Source organism: Cottoperca gobio, chromosome 8, assembly GCF_900634415.1.
Source record: "Cottoperca gobio chromosome 8, fCotGob3.1, whole genome shotgun sequence".
Lineage (NCBI taxonomy): Eukaryota > Metazoa > Chordata > Actinopteri > Perciformes > Bovichtidae > Cottoperca > Cottoperca gobio.
Window position 1 is genome coordinate 3523196 of NC_041362.1, and position 21044 is coordinate 3544239.

A 21044-nucleotide genomic window follows, 5' to 3' on the forward strand; every position below is an offset into this window, starting at 1 on the left:
GTGTGTGTGTGTGTGTGTGTGTGTGTGTGTGTGTGTGTGTGTGTGTGTGTGCAGGGATGAGTCTGAGTTCATGCACAGCTGGCATCACCATCCTGTAACCTGCATGCTTGTGAATGCACTGGCATGAACAGATACCTGGACGAGGTCAGACAGACGACCCACAGAACTGTGCAGCCTGCTGGTCTGCTGTGATTGTCATTCTTTATGGTTCTGCTGCTGATACAGGATATTACGGTGCTGATACATCCTATTTTGAGATTCAAGTTCAGATCTGTGTTCCTGGAGAGAAAGACTTCTTAACCATCTCCTCACTAACGCAGTGCACTCCAGTTGGCAGCCACGAAACGTGTGCCAAGGGACGATATAAGATGCCAGTGAAAAGAGGAATACATCTTTAGTGCATTGATCCTCATCCCAGATGGAAAAGTGTTGATTTTGACCGATACCTCAAGATTTATTTGAAGATCGAAGACAACTTAATTTTATTCTTTATTGTTTTGGAAAAATACCATCACTCTGCTGCGGACTAAAAAGTTATTTTCCTTCCTTCCTTCCAATCTCCTTTGCATCCTGTGGAAGGGACGCAACATAATCCCACTCCCACCTTGCCTACAAGCACTCGGCTAGTTTACAATTATGTTGAATTATATCACGCCGGAGCCACAGCATTACATGTCGGACATGTGAATGAAACAATTATAAAAGGATATAAAAGAAGAAGTGCGCGCTCTCGGCAAAGCGCAGCATCAGCACCAGCATCCGATGCGCGTCCCCGCCCCGGTAGAGGCTGCCCGAGAACCCGGCAAGAGGAGTTGGAGCTGCGCGAGTTAAAGTTGGGCTACAGGGGGGTGAGAGGATGCTGCAGAACAATCTACGATCTAATTAACATATCATATGCGGAGAAACGTGTCCTAAGTGAAGGATGACTTGCAAAATACTGAGCATATGCCTCTTATTTTTGGGTTTTCAACATTGCTCATCACGTAAGTCTTGTGAAACAGCAATTGTTTTTTCTATTATCTGCTGCTAGAATATCATTAAAATATTTCAAAGTGTTTATACATTTTAATATTGTTTAGCGTTTGATCATATGCTTAACAAAAAGTTGCAAGATAACATTCGGTTATAAGTGGAATATACCACCGAAGGGCAAAATGTAGCCTGAGGTGTTGACATCGTTGAAGGGCAGTAACACACGTTGCGTTAAAATCAGACAACCTTCAAACACAGACCATTTAATTTCACTGCTTGTCTTGGCTATTGTAATTTCAGTAAAGCATAGTTTTGTTGGATTACACTAAAAAGTGTAGAAGCAAACCGCGTCGGTCCTGCAGAAGGTGCGCATGGTAACCCCCATCGCACTGCACTGTCTGCATTGCAGTGCTTTCCCTCAGCCAGCATGGCTTCAACTCTCGACTTAATTGCAAAGCACGATGCTTCTGTTTTGTTTCACTAATCTCCAAATCGCTTTGATCGTGTATGTTTTTGTTGGGTGAAAATCCGCTGAACACATTTTCAAAGAAGCGGTTGAGAGAGCAGGGCACAGCGTCCTGACCGGGACCAGCCCACTGCAGTACTTTTTTTGGGAAGCGTGTTCCCGCACCATCTGTCCTTAAATCCCTGCATGCAGCACACGACGAGCGCGGATTCACCTGGCAGGGAAATCGTTATACTGTAAAACCAGTGAAGCAGTCATGTGGCGGGTTTAGTTGGACAGTGGTGGGGCTGTGTTTGGGGTTACAATTGGATTAGGGAAAAAGTGCAATCTACCTTTCTATCACAGCGCGTGTATGCATACTAATACGCTTTAAGATTGATATCAGGGTCAGGATGACCTCATAGGGTCTTACCTGTCATTTAACCCCAAACAGCGCATTGCATGACTCATTAGTTTTTTTGATATCAGTGGGAGATCAGGGAGGAGGGATGCCTTGTCATGTGACTTCTTATTAGCGACTGTATTCTAACATGAGTTTAACCAGATGTACAGTATTACCTCTGGTTGTTAATGTGGATACACTTTATTTAATATATTGTGCACCTTTCTGAGCTCTTTCTGTTTAGTTATTGTCATAAAATAACATTCTTGAATAAAATGGTTTGTATATGATGCCATGCTACTGCTGAAGTCACATGGCATGCTGGGAAGTGAACGGTGCAATCATTCTTTAGTGTTGAGAGAATTAAAAAGTGAATGAACAGGAAACTCTGCAATTGATTGGAACTTTGTCAACGTCACTGGATCCCTGAAGTGAGTGGGGGCCTGTGTGTTTGGCTTGTTGTAGCTCCTGTTGGTTCTTTATTGCAGACCAGGCCAACTGTATATCTGCTCTGCACAATGGAGCTTTACCAGATTAAAATGGAGCCTCAGATCCCAGAGCACAGTGACCCAGCCTGGGGTGGGGCTGATGCTCACTCTGTAAAGTGTGTGTGTGTGCGCGTGCGTGTTTTATTTAGGAGGTTGTGATGCATGTGCATAAATCTTAAGTTTATGCTTTTTGCATTCTGTCATGGTTTACAGCACATGCAGCAGGAGACTAACTGGTCCATGTGAGGGGAATTAATATCAGGAGAACACACTTGGCTGTTTTGTTCTTCTGGACAGAAATTGAGATGTGAATGTGATTCTGATGCACTGCATGGTTTGTGTTTGTATCTCTGGCAGTATTCAGACACCACCCACTGTGAAGCCTGCCTGGGTATGAATGATTTATTAACAGAGTATGCTATATTTTACTACCATTATGCTGTTCTGTTGCAGTATTAACAGCAGTACCTTGATACATTGTTGATATACTGTTGCTGGACATCTGCATTCAGTTGACATACATGGTTTGCTGTCTGAATCCTCAGCTGTCACGCATCAAAGGCTAGTGACAGAAGGAGGAGGTGCCTCTCTGCATATTGTATGTTACCAGCATGATGTGTCAGTCCAGACACACCAGCCTATACACTTACAGCAGACTGATGATTCAGCAAATATGGTGCAAGAGCTGTATGCAGTCACACAGTCCCCCACAGCCCCTTAATGATAAATGGAGAAAGAGACTTCTCCGTGTGGTGCAGAGAAGGGGGGTTACAAGGAGAGGGGTGAAAACCTGGTGACTGGATGCTCTGCACAGGCTTCAGGTACACTTTAGCTACTGCTGCATCACGACAACGCCCACTTGGGGAGAGAGAGGAAGAGAGAAGTAAAAAAAATAGCAAGATGATGAGCGAGAGTCTGAGCTAATGGGACGCAGGGAGAACAAGAAAGAGTGGATTATTTTCAGAGTTGCACTGAAGATGAAGAGTGAGGGAAAGGAAGCAATGCATTTAATAGGTGGGGTTGCGGAGTGCGTGACAACAAGGAGGAGCTGAGGAGCTGAGTGGCCTGGGTTAACCTGCTGTAGTCTGGGATGGAGCTGCTTTCCACATTTAAATTCCTCTCCTCTACAACTAAGGAATTAAAACAAATCAATACATACTTAAGCTATTAGTAGCAAATGAGCTTCGCCAGTGTAACTGCAGCACTGCATCTAAATATATTTGTTTGAATAGCCATATGAGCAGCGGATCATTTGCAATGGCGGTAAAGGAGTGATGCAGCAGAGATCTGTCATAGATCATCTTCAGCTTACAGTAGCAGGGGATTCTGTATGATAAAGATGGTGAGAAAGCCTCTTAGGGAGGGCAAACAGAAGCAGAATGTCAAGGTCACATTTCACTTGCTCAGCATTTTACCTCCACCTCATTGAGCCATGCTGAGTCCATGCTTGGAAGGTGACAAAACGCATGCTCATGTGACCTACTCATTCTTACAGGAGGACGCAGAAAATGGTGTATTTGTGCCGTATAATGGCTCACGTATGTTTCATATGTTATTTAAGGCAGTGGATAAAAGCTTTTTACTTCCTGCTTTCTGCATGATTTGATGGGATCACTCAGTCTTCTGCTCCCTGACGAAGTTATTTAAAATTTGAGTCTATGCAGCACCCTTCCTCATCTTGCTCCATCTGCAGCTTGCATACTAATTCTGCTAACGGCTTCTGTTTCTAGCCTTTTCTTGTGCTCCATGACCTCAGTGATTGTAAGAACAGGAGTTACAATGCCAGATATCCTGGTTACTGGTTAACAACTCCAAACGTTTAGAGAGGAATATACTGATAATGGAGGAGGAAGAGGAAGAGGAATGTCACATTGGAGCAGCTTTCTACCTTCTATTTTAGTTGGTCCTGTGCACACTCAGATTAAAACATTCCAATTTCTTTGTATCTGCCTACCGTGATACTCAAGTAAAACCCAATTCATCTATATTTTTTAGCCTATCTATATGAAATCTGTTAGGGGTGTCAAAGAGCATACTTTAGCACCTAAAAGGAGACAGTGTTTCTCTTGCAGCTCGAGGTAAGGGCTTCTCACATTCACTTTAGCAATGACACAAGCAAGATTAGCTAGAATTATGGACAGTTATATTAGCCGTGGGCTGGGAAGTGAGCCTGAGCAGACGGGCGATGGTCCGCTCATATTGCAAAATAGCAATTCCACATGACGACAATCTCAGTTTGCCTTCGACTTTCCTGCCCATGAGACAGCATGCATTTTAAATAAATTACACAGAACAAAAAACAGACATGCAGGCACTGACAGGCATGTACACACACCCACAAAGACATTCATGTGACGCAGCAACATATTTATTGTGCGTCTGCAACACAAGACCAGACGTCTTTTGAAATAGGAAGGGGGCGTTGTGCAACCGCAGGCCATTCACAATAGTTTATCTCAGAGATAGCGTGCATAATCAGAAGCTGTCAGTCTCTTACTTCACCGCTCGACCCACCCATCCTGTGAAGAAATGAAGATGATGCACAGAGTAGAAGTCAGGACAGTTAGTTAGATTTATAAGGCTTGGTCCACCACCTTATAAGGAGGCCATTTAGGGACTGTGTCCTGTGGAATATGAATATGTAATCCACCATCTGTATACCTTTACCAGCAGAAATATTATATATGTTTGTGTAATGCTTTGAATTTAATTGGGTTGATCCGGCCAAATTTGTATTTCATGTCTAATGGAGCCTCTACTCTCCAAATGCTGTTTTCTTATCAAGCCGTGCAGCCGTGCCAGTCTTTGTTGCCTTGAGCTGTATCTCTTTGAAAGCGATGTGTGAATGCTGCATTAACAGAAGTCGTTTTTATTAACTTCTGACCTTGGTGTCTTCCTTATTGTCACTGCAGGAGAATGTGTTGATCCGCTGGTCTCCGGGCTCTATGCCTCATCCTTCCTGGCCTCCTCCAGATATAACTTTCTTTACTCTGCCAATTTTGCCAAATTGTATGGTAAGTAGTGTTAAATTCATCCATGATTTCACACCATTCACCCCACAGACCTTTCTAATGGCACATGTGAAGGTACATTAATGTTATTAGTCACACCTGTGTTTTAAAGGGTTATTCCCACAGTGGCAAACAACCTAATTTACAAATACTGCAGTATACGTATGCTACAGTTGGGGACTTCTTAAACTCCTTGGGGATCGTAAACACGACATATGTATAATCTACTTTCACTTTAGCACAGAAATAAGGACCTTGGATTATATAATCTAGCAGTGGAAGAAACAATTATAGTGACTGTGGGAATTTAGTTAGAACATCTGCTAACTTCCTTGTTAGTTAGCTAACAGATCGAGGCCAACAATATAAATAATTGTCTACAATTAGCTAAATAAATTAGCCTTTTACAACAAATATTACATGTAGACATAGTCAGAGTTAGTGTTTAATAATGTTTGTGCCGTCTCCTCATCGTCTTGTCTTAGCCTAGGAAAGAAAAGGTTGTTGACGAACATATTTAGTACACTGCCTCCAGACAAAGACTGCTCTTTCTCCCCTTCAGGCAGCAGTGGCTGGTCCCCATCTGCCAGGGACAGACAGCCATGGCTGCAGGTAGACCTGGGCAGGAAGTATCGACTGGTGGCCATCGCCACCCAGGGGACCTTCAACTCATATGACTGGATCACCAAGTACACCCTGCTCTACGGAGACCGACCTGACTCCTGGACGCCGTACATCATGCAAGGAGGAAACTCTGTAGGTGTCACAGAACCAGACTGGTCGGGGTGGGATAAAGGCCATAACGGGGATGAAGCGAGGATTAACTAGTCAGATGTAATCTTTACAGACGATTTTCCATTCAACGGGTGTTCTATTCAATTCATTGTCACTGGCACAGAAACAAAGACAGCACAGCATATTACATCTCTCAACACTGACAAAGTTAATCTCATCATCAGTTCATCTCCGGCCCTTTTAATAAGGCGTTAACACCATTGCAGTGACTCAATAACTCTCTCCCCTATGTCCCGCTCTTCTCTGTTTTCAGACGCTGCCTGCAAACTGGAATTATTATCAGGAGAAGAGGAATGTCTTCCATTACGCCTTTACTGCTAAACACATTCGTCTGCTGCCGCTGGCGTGGAACACAGAGAATGGAGGGAAGATCGGTGTGAGGCTGGAGCTGTATGGCTGCTCGTACGGTAAAAAATGACTGATGGACACTTCCAAGGGATTTACTGTCTCTGATTCACTTCCAGGGACATTCGACAATTATAGTGTGAATCGTATTTGAAAATATGCCACTAAATCTAAGTGCTAAATATGCTACAATATGTTCCTAGTTAATAAATGACTAAGCTCAGTATCACCTAAATCATTCTCAGAAACATTATTGCAAACACATCTGATGAGCTCCAGGAAATGTGCCATGTAGCATTTACTCAGATAATCCTTAAAACCTAAAAAATGTTATATAAGACATAATATGCACATCACATCTTGATTTGGAAATACTGAATCCATTTTGAAATCTTTTGTCTGCAGATTCCTATGTGCTACAGTACAACGGGGATGACTCAGTGGTCTACATGTACCCAGAAAAAAGGTCCCGTACACAACACGACCTTATTTCCATGAACTTCAAGACTCTGGAGCAGGATGGTCTTCTGTTACACAGTGAGGGGATTCAAGGAGACCTCTTAACCTTGGAGCTGAAGAGAGGCCGTCTTTACCTGCACATTAGCCTAGGTACAGCCTGAGTAGTTTGTTGGATATATAATGTTATTATTATTATTATTACTACATAGACATGGCCACGGAAGAGTTATGGGTGATGAAAATATTGGCATACGTGACAATGACGTCCATCTCAGAGAGAAGCAGACTACTGTCAATCCTGAAATAAAGCCGAGTTGTCTTTTTGTTTTTACCTCCCCCTGTCCTTGCCCTTTGTTTTTCAGGAAGCAGTGTAATACACAATGTTAATGGTCGAACTACACTGACCGCTGGCAGCCTTCTTGATAATCTACATTGGCACTATGTCACTATCAAGCGCTATGGTCGACAGGTGAACTTCACAGTGGACAGTCACACAGTCACAGGAGTCTGTAAAGGAGAGTTTACACACTTGGATTTAGATACACAGGTACTTTAAAAAGTCATATGTTTGTGTGCGTAGTTACAGTATAAAATGTAAACTAAATGCTATGAAAAGTAAAGTAAATGTTTGCTGAATACATTTACTAAGGGATTCTTTGGAGGGTACCAAATGCATTGTACTTACAACTTGTAAACTCTTGTTTTCAAATATTCATTACAAGCCAGTTTATTAGCTCATTTGAATGCTTACGTCTTACTTTTTGCATTTATTTACAATTGTCAATTGATTTTCTTGTTAATTATAACGACTAAGTGACTTAATACCTTTCTCCTAGTTATATGTAGGAGGTGTCATAGAGCAAAATTTGCCTCACCTGCCCACTACACCAAATTTCCGGGGCTGCCTGGAAAACGTCTTTATCAACGATGTCAACATCATTAATATGGCTAAGAGGGAAGAACCTGAAATCCGAATCCCACGAAAGGTAGGGCTTTTATACAAACCATTATACAGCATTCCAGTGCTATCACTGTTTCTGATGATCACCAATAATTGTAATTAAACAACATTACTTTATCTGTTCCATGCTCACAATACAATAACAATCAGGGGAAATATGTTTTATTGTAACTGAAGTCTGATTTCTCTTTCTTTCCCTCAGAAAAAGATGCATTATGCCTGCAGGGACATTCTGCTCAAACCAATGACTTTTGCTGGGCCCAACAACTACCTGCAGGTGCCAGGCTTCTTCAGGAGGCCTCGTATGTTTGTGAAGTTTAAGTTCCGCTCATGGGACTACACAGGGCTGCTAATGTTCACACGATTTGCTGATGACCTGGGCGCCCTTGAGCTGGGCCTAAGCGAGGGTCAGATCAACGTCACTATATTCCAGCCTGGCAAGAAGAAGCTCCAGTTTGCTGCAGGTGGGTTTGTGCAAGTTTTGGCCTTGTCAAGTCAAGTCAAGTCACATTGACCAAAGTGATGTAGGCTACAGACCAGAACAGGTTGCTAAAATCTAAGTGAAAGAAACAGCAACATAAACATCAATACACACAGATGCGACAGAAAAGATAACGTTTAAAGATTTTGGAACATACAACGTCATTTTTCATGCAGTTCGCTAAGCTGTTGCTATGCCTGTCAAGTTTTCCCTTCACATGCAGTTTACAGTGATACAAGTGGCAGATTTACTACACAACATTCATAATCTTTTAAACAATGGGTCCTTGATTTCAGACAGAGGTAGACACAAGCTCACTTCTCATTTCTACATTTATTTTGAATGCTGAAATGACAACTGTCGCTAACAGAGTTTTCCAGCTGTAGCTAGCTAGCTAAACTAATGTTAACACTAAAATTCAGTGAGATGTCCAGCTGACTTTTAAATGTTTCCAGCTGATTTGATAAAAGGTTAAAAGGGTCTTAAACATGTACTTGATGGCTACATACTTGATATCGTGCTAAAAGACTGAGACAAAACTTGTTAGCCAGACATGCTAACGTTTGCACCTTATGTTAGCATGTCTGGCTAACATAAGGTGTTAGCAGACAAACACACGCTGTTAAGTCCTTCATTAATAATAATAATAATAATAATAATAATAATAATAATAATAATAATAATAATAATAATAATAATTGAACTTGTAAAGCGCCTTTGCTCTTTCGTTTTTTGGTTTTGCATAGGCTAAAAAAGACCCCAACTTACAAACATGTTTGATAGGTTATTATAGATGACAGTAACTACTGCCATGTCTGGTTACTGTCGTTCAGATATCCTTGTTTGGGGCCGGGGTTCTGCTAAATGTCAATTCTTGATGAATGTGCATTAGGCTTGTGATCTCTGTACTGAATCTGATTTCTCCAATTTCTAGGCTACAGGCTAAATGATGGTTACTGGCATACAGTGGATTTGGCAGCCAGAGACAACCTGCTAACCCTCACAATTGATGAGGAGGAGGGCTCGCCACTGAAGATCACTAACCCTTTCACAATTCGTACAGGAGACCGCTACTTTTTTGGAGGTGAAGTGATGACTATTGATGACAATTCCTGAAATCTTAAAAATGTGTTATTTATGTGTTCAATTCATACATTTGCTTTCCTGCGCTCAGGTTGTCCGAAAACTAATAACACAATAAGGAAGTGTGAGACGAAGCTGAACCGCTTCCATGGTTGCATGCAGCATATCTTTATAGACAATGAACAGCTTGATATCGACATTATTCTGCAACGACAGTGGGGGCGCTATGCTGAGCTGTTGTTGGGCACCTGTGGCATCACTGACAGGTAAGAAATATCACCTAATTTATGATATGTAGCATAAAGCATTCATGCCTGATATGATTGAATTAATAGAAGGTAGGGATGCACGATATCCGATATGACGATATTTTGGCTGATTGCCGATGCTGATATTTATTTTTAAAGCCTTGAACAGCTGATATAAATGACGTGCCAATGTCATCGTGCATCCCTAGTATCAGGAAATTGCATAATAAAATATATGGCACTGAAAATCTATCTTCTCAAGTCATTTGAGTCAAAAAGTTCATACTCCTATCATACCATAGTCCTTAATTAATTATTTCTTTATCGTCTCAGCTCTCCTCTGATGTTGTCAAAGCAATGTGATCGCATTCAAAATGTTTGTGAGGCGCTTGGCACTGAATTGTTAGTCTTCAGAGTGAGACAACACTTCTTTAGAGCTGACGGCAGTCATCACCTCATACTAAGTTTCACCTTATCTCAAGGCTTTCAACAAGAAACAACTAACAGAGAAAATAGAGAAAGTGGAAATGAAAGAAAGAAAACACAACACTTATGTAAGTCTCACTTTTGTAACATCAACATACTCAGTATAATCATATCTTTTGTTTACAGATGTAGTCCAAATCCATGTGAACATGAAGGCAGATGCATCCAGTCCTATGATGACTTCATCTGCCTGTGTGAGAACACAGGCTACAAAGGAGAAGTGTGTCACATGTGTAAGTGCTGGCTGGCAATCTTTTCCCTGTAATAAGTATGATGATTACACTTGCCCCATTCCATATTTCTTCAAATAATAACAAATTGATCCTGTCGAACAACAGCGGTCTATAAAGAGTCATGCGAGGCCTATCGACTCAGTGGCAAGTATTGGTCTGGAAACTACACCATCGATCCTGATCTCAGTGGACCTCTGAAACCATTTGAAGTGTACTGCAAAATGAAGTGTAAGTAATCACTGTCACTAAGAAAATACAGCGCCAGACTCAGGTTATTATGTTCCTTGTAATGAAAAATGTGTACTAAACCTTCACGGATTTTTATTGTGTTGCTGCCCAGTGTTGAAAACGTTTTGGGGGCAGTTCAGGAGAATTTCACAAACATTTTTTATTTAAAACAGCCGTTAAAACCATCCATTATAGTATTAGGTATCATCCCATTAGACATGGAAAGAATCGTTTATAACTTAAACAGAGAAGAGGAGTTTAATAGAAATTGGATTAAATTGGTCACGGAAATAGTTGTCTTTCTTTTATTTCTTTGGTTAAATACAGTAAACATTTATAAATGTGGCTGGATGAATGAAACAAGTGGCATGCATACTATAAAGTAATATAACATTAATGGGAAATTAAAAGAGATTGTGTGTGTGTGTGTGTGTGTGTGTGTGTGTGTGTGTGTGTGTGGTGGACAGGTGTACATTTTTTAATTTCTAACCCTTCTGTTCCCATTCATTCTTTTCCTTGTTCTTACATTAATATTCTCTCCATCCTTCTCTTTTAAATCTTAATCACCATGACCTATATCTGCCATGCCTCTTCACAGCATATAAAGCTTGGACAGTCATTTTAAATGATCGTGTGGACGGTACCAAGGTTTCTGGGAGTTCAATAGACCGGCCGTATATTGGAAATGTGAACTACTGGAACGCCTCGTGGGATGAAGTCACTGCTCTAGCCAACACCTCCATGTACTGTGAGCAGTGGATCGACTACTCCTGCTACAAGTCCCGTCTCCTCAACACCCCCAGTAAGGATTAGTCAGTGCATTCATTTGGTAGTGTGTTCATGGAAAACAAGAAAGATAGTAAACTAACACACCATTTGTTTTTCAAAATAGATGGAAGACCTTTTGGATACTGGATTGGTCGTAACAACGTGAGTCACTATTACTGGGGTGGAACATTCAGAGAGGTACAAAAGTGTGGCTGCGCGATCAACCGAACCTGCACCGATCCCAAATTTCAATGCAACTGTGATGCTGACTATAGACAATGGTGAGAGAGGAGACATTGTGCGGGTCTATCTTGTATCTTTGACACTGGCGAAGTCTTAACATCCTCACTGTGGCTTTTCAGGTACTCAGATAAAGGCTACTTAGACTTTAGAGACCACCTGCCTGTGAGGAGGGTGGTGGTCGGGGACACCAACAGGACCGGCTCAGAAGCACAGTACACCGTCGGGCCCCTTCGCTGCCATGGCGACAGTGAGTTTATCGATTATGGGTTGTGATATTCAGCTTTGTTGAAGGGTTGAGAGTTGTTGTTTTTATATATATTTACATTTTTTCCAAAGGAAACATCTGGAACACCATAGCCTTCACCAAGCCTACGTACATTACCTTCCCCACCTTCAGGCCAGGCTCCAGTGCTGACATCTCCTTCCACTTCAAAACCTATCGTGACCACGGGGTCTTCTTGGAGAATTCTGATGACCAACTTCGAAACTTCATACGTATAGAGCTGAATTGTGAGTTGACTCATCTGTCACCAGGGAGCTATAGAGGGTATGCACGGGACGACAACTTAGCTGGAAGTCACTGCGGTTACGCCCACAGAATAGCAGCGTTAGCGTTCAGCTCGACTGTCGCGAAAACACTAAAGACGCATCTAAAATGGTAAAGAGCTGTTGTGAGATGGACTATACAAATGGATTGCTTCAATTAGCATAAACAACAACATTTAACAAAAGTACAAAATTCGGCTTCACAAGGTTCACAGACAAAACAATTGTTGTTTGCTAGTCAAGATGTCTCCACATGTACACCCTGCTAACTTTATTAGCATAAGCCTGTTGCATTTTACCGTGCATAAATTAGCCTAGCCGCTACTGGATTTATCCGCTAGCTTAACAAATGATTATTTATACGTTTTCTTACTCATTGACAGAAGAGCATGGTTGACTTTCAGCTTGCATGCATGTTTTTTCAGCAGGAACAATTTTGAAACAGATTAACTAAAACTGCTGTAGCGAGAACAACAAGAAGGTTATGAGGTCAATGTCCATGTACCCCTGGTTCTTTGGTAAGTTGTAACATCACTGACACGTCCAACTGCCTTTAATTTAAGCAGATAATTGTTTATTTTACTCCTGGTCTCCCAGTTTCCCGTATTAACGGCCGCCATGTTGCAGGATGTTGTTTTGCCCTATTACCACTAGTCCAACTGAGGGGGGCGTGTTCCAGTGGGAAAGTGACGTCAGTGCATACCCTCTATTCTCCTCAACTTATTTATCTAAGATTTATCTAAGATTTACTGTATGTTTTTTTTTTAACATTTCTTTTCTTTGTCCTCTTTTCTCTTTCAGCCACACATAACCTTTTGTTTTTGTTTATGGTTGGTGATGGCATCATTAATGTGACACTACGCTCTCCTGTTGCACTCAATGACAACGAGTGGCACTTTGTTCAGGCTGAGCTTAATGTGAAGCTGGCCCGAATCAAGGTTGATTACCAGCCTTGGGCTGTTACTCGTTTTCCAGGTCAGACTTTCGTCACCATGAAGTTTACGCATCCTGTTCTAGTAGGTAGGTTGCCTGAAGTGAACTTGGAAATGTGACATGGCATACACTGGACTTAATGTATCCTCTCATTTTGAGTAAAGATGAATAACCACTGATGAAAGTATTCTTTGTATTAGGTGCAGCCAACCGCACCCTGAGACCTTTCTTGGGTTGTCTTCGAGGGTTGCGGATGAACGGTGTTCCTATTGATCTAGAGGGGAAAGTAAATGAAGAACAGGGTATAAGGAGGAACTGTACTGGACAGTGTCTGAATGCTACCATACCATGCAGACACGACGGCCAGTGTATGGAGGGCTATGCCGCCTACACTTGTGACTGTAACAACACAGCTTATGATGGTTTCTACTGCCATAAAGGTGAGTGCAATCATATTTACATGAGCCCTGACAAAACCTTCACACACTGACATAATCTACAGCAATACTTTGCAGCAGATATCTAATTCCCCAATGATCTTTTGTAAGACATCGGAGCTCACTTTGAAATTGGCTCGTGGCTGAGATACAACATACGAAAGAAACCTATATCGGACGAAGCAGCATGGGCCAACTGGATCGATCCGCATTACGACAACTTCAGCCTCGGCTACAATGACACAGCAGATGATATAGAGTTCAGTTTCAGCACCGTTCACAAGCCAGCGGTGTTGCTCTACATCAGCTCCTTCGTCCAGGACTACATTGCTATAATCCTCAAGACTGATGGTAAGAGAAGCTCAGAAGAAATGTGTGTGAGAATGTGCAAGCTGATATTGCATATGTAGGGCAACAGATTCACTTCTTTCACAGATAAGAGTCTCAGAATCTCACAGAAAGCGGATGTAAAGCAGTTATTCATAAACACAGTATATTGATGTCTCTCGTTTTCTTTCTCCTTCAGGTAGTGTGGATCTGAGGTATAAGCTTGGACTCATAACACACAAGTACCAGCTGACTCACAGAAACCTGGCAGATGGATACCCCCACTTCGTGAACATAACCAGACACAACAGAACCATCAAAACACAGGTTCATGCTGCCTACTGCTGTCACAGTGTAAACTCCTGACTGTTGTGCACCCACCTTAGCTTAGCTTAGCATACAGACTGGAAACAGCTAGGTTGTCTCTAAAAGTAACACATCTGCTTTATTATGCCGTGTCCACAGGTGGATTACATGGAGCCCATAGTGGAAAAGATAACCTTAGTGGAGGACGCCAGGTTTGACTCTCCAAAGTCCATGTTCCTGGGCAGAGTGATGGGTAAATATCTGATTTAACACTTGATGAGAACATGTAGCCTAATGTTTTCATCGTGCTGCCGGTATTATTAATACATTCATTAGTTTAAGTGGGAAGTTTGTTGATGATTTACTGTTTGTCATAAATGTATTATCTCAGGATAAACCCCCTTTTTCAAGCGGGTCCCAAACAAACACTCACCAGACAAATAGAAAACAGAAAAGTACAATAATAGGCAAATGATGAGTAACTTATTCCTATCAGATAGAGTTCGAAACATCGAAAACACAAAGTCTTTTCCGTCTGCTCTTCCAGAGGTTGGTGACATTGACTATGAGATCCAGAGGCATAATTCTCCTGGCTTCATAGGCTGCATATCTGGGGTGAGATACAACGTCTACGCCCCTTTAAAGGCCTTCTTCCGTCCAAATGAAACGGATCCTCCGGTAAAGACACAAGGCTACGTGTCTGAGTCCAACTGTGGCGCCTTCCCTCCCATCCTGGGTTATGTACCGTGGGAGGTAGACCCCTGGTTTACCACTATAGGTGAGTTTATACCTCCCATAATGCATCGGTACAAAAAGAGAATAGTGTTTTGAGTTCATCCACTTATTGGTGTCCCTCTCCCTTACAGAGTATGTTTATATCCATGACTGACCTAGGCCTGTTTTGGATAACAGGTAAGATTACTTTTTTTACTTTCTATTCTAGTGAGAAGTTGTAAACACAGTTACTGCCTTGTTTCTGAATCACTGTTTCCCTCCTCTCCTACATCACACAGTCTTTTGAAATTCTCTTTCCTTTTGTCCTAAAACCCTCTCCTACTAAATTAGAGCAGGGCTGTCAGGTACCAGTGTTGCCTTTTGAGTGTTTAGTCTGACTGTAGAATGAAATGTATTATATGTGGGACAACACCGAAAAATCGTACTTATTGAAAGATAAACAGAATTTCTAAAGCATTATCATCCTGGAGATTATATTTGAGCTCAGATTATCTTTTTTAATCTTCCTGAGTATATGAATGAAATGAATTCAAGTAAAATATGCTTATTTGTCTTTGCAAGAGATGTGTACACTAATATGAGTACATTTGTATACAATACTCATCCGGAAATAGATCATTTATGATGAGTACAATAACTTTACACCATAAAAGCTATTACCAAATAATGTAATGATATTAAAACAATCACGTAAAAGGAAAAGAAAGAGATTATGACCTAAGGAGTTTAATGTAATTTGAGAAAGCTATGATAGAAATGTTATTTAATTCTGATGTAATACATCATTGTGATATGAAATGATGGAGACATCATATAAAAATAACATATGCATTAAAACAAAAATCATTTAACCGAGGCTGCATTTTGACAAATGTGTTTTTCTCTGTATATCTATGGATTTCTTGAAAACATCAATATTTAATATGCTTCTTCCACAATGTAATCCCCATGATATCCCTGCACCTTATTACAAGAGGAATGTTGAGACCACAAGAGCGTTTTGCAGCACAGTATTACAGATGACGGACACAATTAGAGCAGGTCTCCCCGGTGAGCAGCAGAGGCTGGAGTCTCAGGGTTAAACTGCAGCGCAGAGACTCTCTGCTCCATCCCTGTCTGAGACCTTCACCGGATCAGCTATATTTAGTCTGCATGGGCCGAGCTTACTCTCCATCATTGATAGATTCAGATTCAGATGAATTATGCTAATGCGGGGCATCAGCATGTCATTATCAAAGATTTGTGCGCTTTTCAATCAGCCCAACAATAGTGCCCTGCTGGTTATCAGACACAACCTGTCTGATGCAACGCTCAGGATAAAATGCTTATGTCTGAGAAACAACACCACAATGTTGTTGATAAAGAACAAGTGCTGGTGCAAACAAATCTATCACAACGATACCTGTGACAAAAACACTTTAAATACATGTTTTGCTTCGTTGCTGCTCTAACATCTGTGTTGGGTGCACATCAGCATCGACCCATCATTCTCTATATGCATCTACTGAGGGTATGAGGGGTGGAGGCCTTTTCCAGCATGCATTGTCAGTAACACGAGGAGACACTGTGGACATTACACAGTGAACACATTGAGTGACAAACAAACACACATCTACAGGTAATTTAATGTCTCCAGTTCAGCTGACCTGCAGGAAACCCAAGCAAACACAGGGGGGGGGACATTAAAACTACACAGAGCTGAAGTCGGAACCTTTGGTTGTGAAAAACATCTGTAGGTGCCAAGTCTCACAGGCTGGTCTCGTAAAACAAGAACCACTTTACAAATCTAGGATTCTAGGAGACTGACTTTAACAATCATATTAGTAGCACCTGAGAAGTATCTCTAAGTCTCAGTCCCAGTGTGATGCTGCAAACTCATGCACAACACTAGGCTGCAATGCCTTCCTCAGAACTCTTACCTGAAACCTCCGAAGACCGCAGCCAATTAAAAGTGCAGCAGCACGAATACTAACCAGGACAAAAAGATCAGAGCTCATCCCCACAGTCTTCAGAAACCTTAACTGGCTCCATAATATCCTCCTCCTGGTGCATAAGGCTCCACAGCAGATATCAGATCTGAATTTACGAACCGATAAAGATTTATCACCAATCTGCGGAGATTGCATTCAGTAAACTAAAAATATGTTATAGCTAATCTGGTGTTCTGAGATTTGCACTTTCAATGAGTTAATTTGTAATCAACCTCAGGGCATTCTTACTCAGTTTAGCATCACATCATTTTCTGCTGTTTAAATACTTCTCTTTTCTTTGGCTTTCTGTTCCATTGGGATACGCCATGCTCTCTTTCTCCATGTTAAGAACTATGAAAAGGAGTTATACACATAAACTTGAACTTGGACAAAAGTACTGGTCTGTCTGTGGCAAAGACCAGTACATTTTGGGATGTGAGGTGCATAAACAAATCAATACAAAGTGGCGCCAAAGATGTTGCAGAAATACAAATAGTGCTCAGGATTCAGTCACCGTAGACATTTCTCTGTGTGCAGTTTGTCATGACTGAAACCTGACTTGATGGATGTTAGAGGAACATGGTTCTGGCACATCTTATTGTCATTACAGATACTATCAGAACAAAATGGCTGACATAATGTAATAATATCGCATTAGGAATTCAGTCAAACAGAGCCTGGTTCTCATTAGTATTTGAAAAAGCAACTCTTTCCTCATTGTGTTGCAGATTAATTCTGACTGTGCTATCTTTATCCTGCAGTCATTGTCGTCCTGGCGCTGCTGCTGCTCTTTGGAGGCCTGTACAGCATCTACGTCTACGCGTATCAGCAGAAGGGAAGCTACCGCACCAATGAACCCAAGAACCTGGAGTCCCCCAGCAGCTCCAGGCCTCTGACCGAGACCCTGAGAAGAGAAAAGAAGAACCTCCCGGAAATTGAAGAGGAGTTCAGGAACAACTAGCATGACAGGACTTTTGGGATAGTGGGTGGGGTTTGAATGGGGATTGGGGAGAGGGAAATAGCACTTAAAACAACCACAGATACCTGTATTAAGTTTTCTAGTTCTTTCGTTCTCTTTTTTTTGTTTTTTTTTTGTTTTGTTTCCGTTGAGTGGGATCAGACGGCTGGTGCTCTACATAGTGCGTGTTTTGGTAAGGGTTACAAGTTCACAACAAGCCCCATGTTGCGGGAGTAGCCAACAAGTCTCACACTGTATTGCAGGGTGAAATACTGAAGTGCCTCATCTGAGCAAGCTCGATCTGAAGAAACATAGTTCCTTCAGATCGGGTTTAGATTAGACGCTGTGGGATCAGGATTTTAAGGGATGTTTAGTTAGAACATCAGTTTCATGTATTCTAACCCGTTTATTGATTTCCTGAGACATTTTTGAGACCGATTAATGCTACCAATATCTTACTGTATAGATTCATTGCCATCTAAGATATACCTTTTGATGACAATCTCTGATGGAGCCATTTTTGACATCATAGTCCGTCTTGGGTTTGAGCAGTGAACACATCTGAGAACTAGTGAACTAACCCAGCGCAACACAAATCCAGGTCACTAAAACAAAAGTGGTGTTCATGAATAAAAACTACCGACACTGGCATGGAGCTTTGACATGTTAAGCTTTGAGATGATGCATATAAAGATTGTAAGAGGTATATACGCTTATACTTGTTGTATTGCAGCCTATAACAGCGCATTACCTATACAGAATGGCACATGGAAGTGGTTCACAATTGCCATGGTGTCAGTAGATAGCAGCTTTGCCGATTACAGTATGCTCTAACACATGCTCAACTATGGCGCTTCGGAAATGAAAGTGCGATAATGTGATACTCTTCTAGGCTTGAGAGCTAACAGGAAGTTGGTGTGGTGCAGAATCAAAACGTTGAGGTGATGAAGCTCACCAGGGACAGACTGACCTAAAAATATCCTAGTTGTCATTCCCTCTGTCTGGTTGCTCATATTATGGTGCAAGCTGCCAAAAGCTCGGTGCTACAGAGAGTTTGATTGGGCAGACATCTCTCACAACAGTATTACAGAATAACCAGTCTTTTCACAATCCTTTCATCCCCAATAATAAGCATCTTTCAGGAAACAGCTGCTCCCTGTGGCCATGTGGAGAAGCATACATAAATACACATGCACACACAATAGCATATGTACAGAGGACCACAAGAGTGTAAATGCTAATCTTTTACTTGTCATACTGCTAGAAAATATTTTTGCATAATGCTGTAGGACAGTAGCCGACCACGCTGCCATCGCTGCTGCTTGTTTAGCTGCTTTCAGTGGAAAGTCGAATATTCTACCTATATAGTCTCATGAAATGTTCTTCTCTGGCAAGATGACGTTTCATTTGTGGTGCAACCAAAGCTCTAGGCTCTCATCACTCACTGCAGCGCTCCTTGATACTAAAGCACTACTGTGTGTGTGAAAAACAAGTCAAACATTTGTAACATATCAGCTATGCATTGTAGAGCATGACCGCACTTTGCAGTAACAGGCAAAAAAAAATACGAGCTTCTTCCAGCCATCAATGATGTTAATGTTTATTTGCAGATGCACAAAATCAACTAGGATGTAATGAGTGTATACGTGAATATATGAACAATGTGTTGAGCGACTTTTATATTCCTACGATTAATAACAAAACAAGATAAGAACAGTTAAATAGAGTGCTTTGAATGTAAATCCTCTGACTCTGCAATGTATGAGCAGACACTGCAGTGAAGACTTTTCATTGTAGGCTGCTCAGCACTGAAAGTGAACGTATTCATGGTAGCTTTCTGAATGCTCAGGATAAAGAAAGTACAGTACTTGTTCTCTGTAGCACTAATACACTTCCCAAACTCTACATTTTCTTCCGTTACAGATGGGCAGAACTGTGCAACATTGTACATTGAAAGGATGTAAAAACTGCAATTACTGTAAAGGCACGACGTGCTAATAATGTATGAACATGTATAGATTCGGCCAAAGATGGCATTTACAGGCTATATTTTTAAGAATGCTGTAATGAGATGAATGATACTGAAAAGTTTGAAGCGGAGTGAAACTGTTGGTTTGTGATCGACTCAAAGAATAGTTTGTGTGTTTTTGTTAAATGGACAATCACCACTCAAAGTTCATATTAGGCGTGAGCCAACAAACTTGGGTCAAATATGCTTTGTTGCCTATTAGGAAAGAGTCGACTTATGTATTATATAAATGTATACACCTCACTGTATTCATTGGTAAATAGACTATAAACATTCAGCCTAGCATTGTCACGTCATTGCCACTCAGTATTTAATCATTCGTGGTCCCTGGAGCGCGTGTATGTGTGATTGACGGGATGTTTCGATGTTTGTGCTTTCATAGTTTGACCACAAAGATACAACCTACTGATGTTAAACGAACATGTGCACTGACGCCACATATCTAACTCACTTATTGTAGTGCACCAACAGTAGTGCAGTGAGACAGAAACAGGCCTGGATGTAGCTTCAGAGTGGCGTCTCCACGTCTCCGTGCTGATCCTGAAGTGTCCATCCTGCATCCTAATAGTGGAGGCAAGGCTGTGAATACAATAGATGAAGATGAAATGACCAGTAGAGGGAGTGGGTCAGAAGGATGTTGTTAACTCAGGGTATCTGCTGATTTCACTAAAGGAGTGCTCTTTAATTCTTCCTGGAGTTAAACCTAAAAAGATTAACATCCGAATTAAAAACGACAACATATATTCAAAGAGGCATAAAGTAAATTTGGGTTCAAATGATTTGTATCTATGAGATTTTAAGGCCTTAAGACTTTTCCACACTTCAGATGAATCTGCAGATCCCCTGTCAACAGTGACATCATGTGTGGAATCAGATGATAAAGCACCAGAGGAAGTAGTTCCACTTCTCTGCACCATCAAACCGAATCCTTCTGCAACAGGTACCAGAAACATTCATTACAGTTGTGTTTGTGATCACACTGAAATGTTCTTCAATCTGCTCAATTTTGTTTTGTAATACTTTCACTGTAAATGACCATTACTGTGTAAATCAAGGCAAAGCCAAACTGTCACCTCAATAAAAGAAGCTTGAAGGAAATTGTCAACGTGTTATTTTAGCTGATGAGACAGTTAACACACTCAAGGACTAGAACC

General features: G+C 41.4%; 1 protein-coding gene across 1 annotated transcript; it reads left to right on the top strand.

Annotated features, from left to right (window-relative positions):
- Positions 1–814: 814 nt before the first annotated feature.
- On the top strand, positions 815–20988 carry cntnap1 (contactin associated protein 1). Its single transcript, XM_029438324.1, is given in 25 exon segments — positions 815–983; positions 5221–5322; positions 5882–6075; positions 6368–6521; positions 6865–7068; positions 7281–7465; positions 7755–7904; positions 8082–8343; positions 9295–9444; positions 9535–9709; positions 10304–10410; positions 10516–10638; positions 11237–11440; positions 11531–11687; positions 11769–11896; positions 11986–12159; positions 12997–13215; positions 13329–13568; positions 13677–13916; positions 14092–14219; positions 14358–14451; positions 14746–14976; positions 15065–15084; positions 15086–15110; positions 17665–20988. Coding segments are annotated over 25 exon segments (3927 nt in total). The 5' UTR covers positions 815–922; the 3' UTR covers positions 17865–20988.
- Positions 20989–21044: the final 56 nt, after the last annotated feature.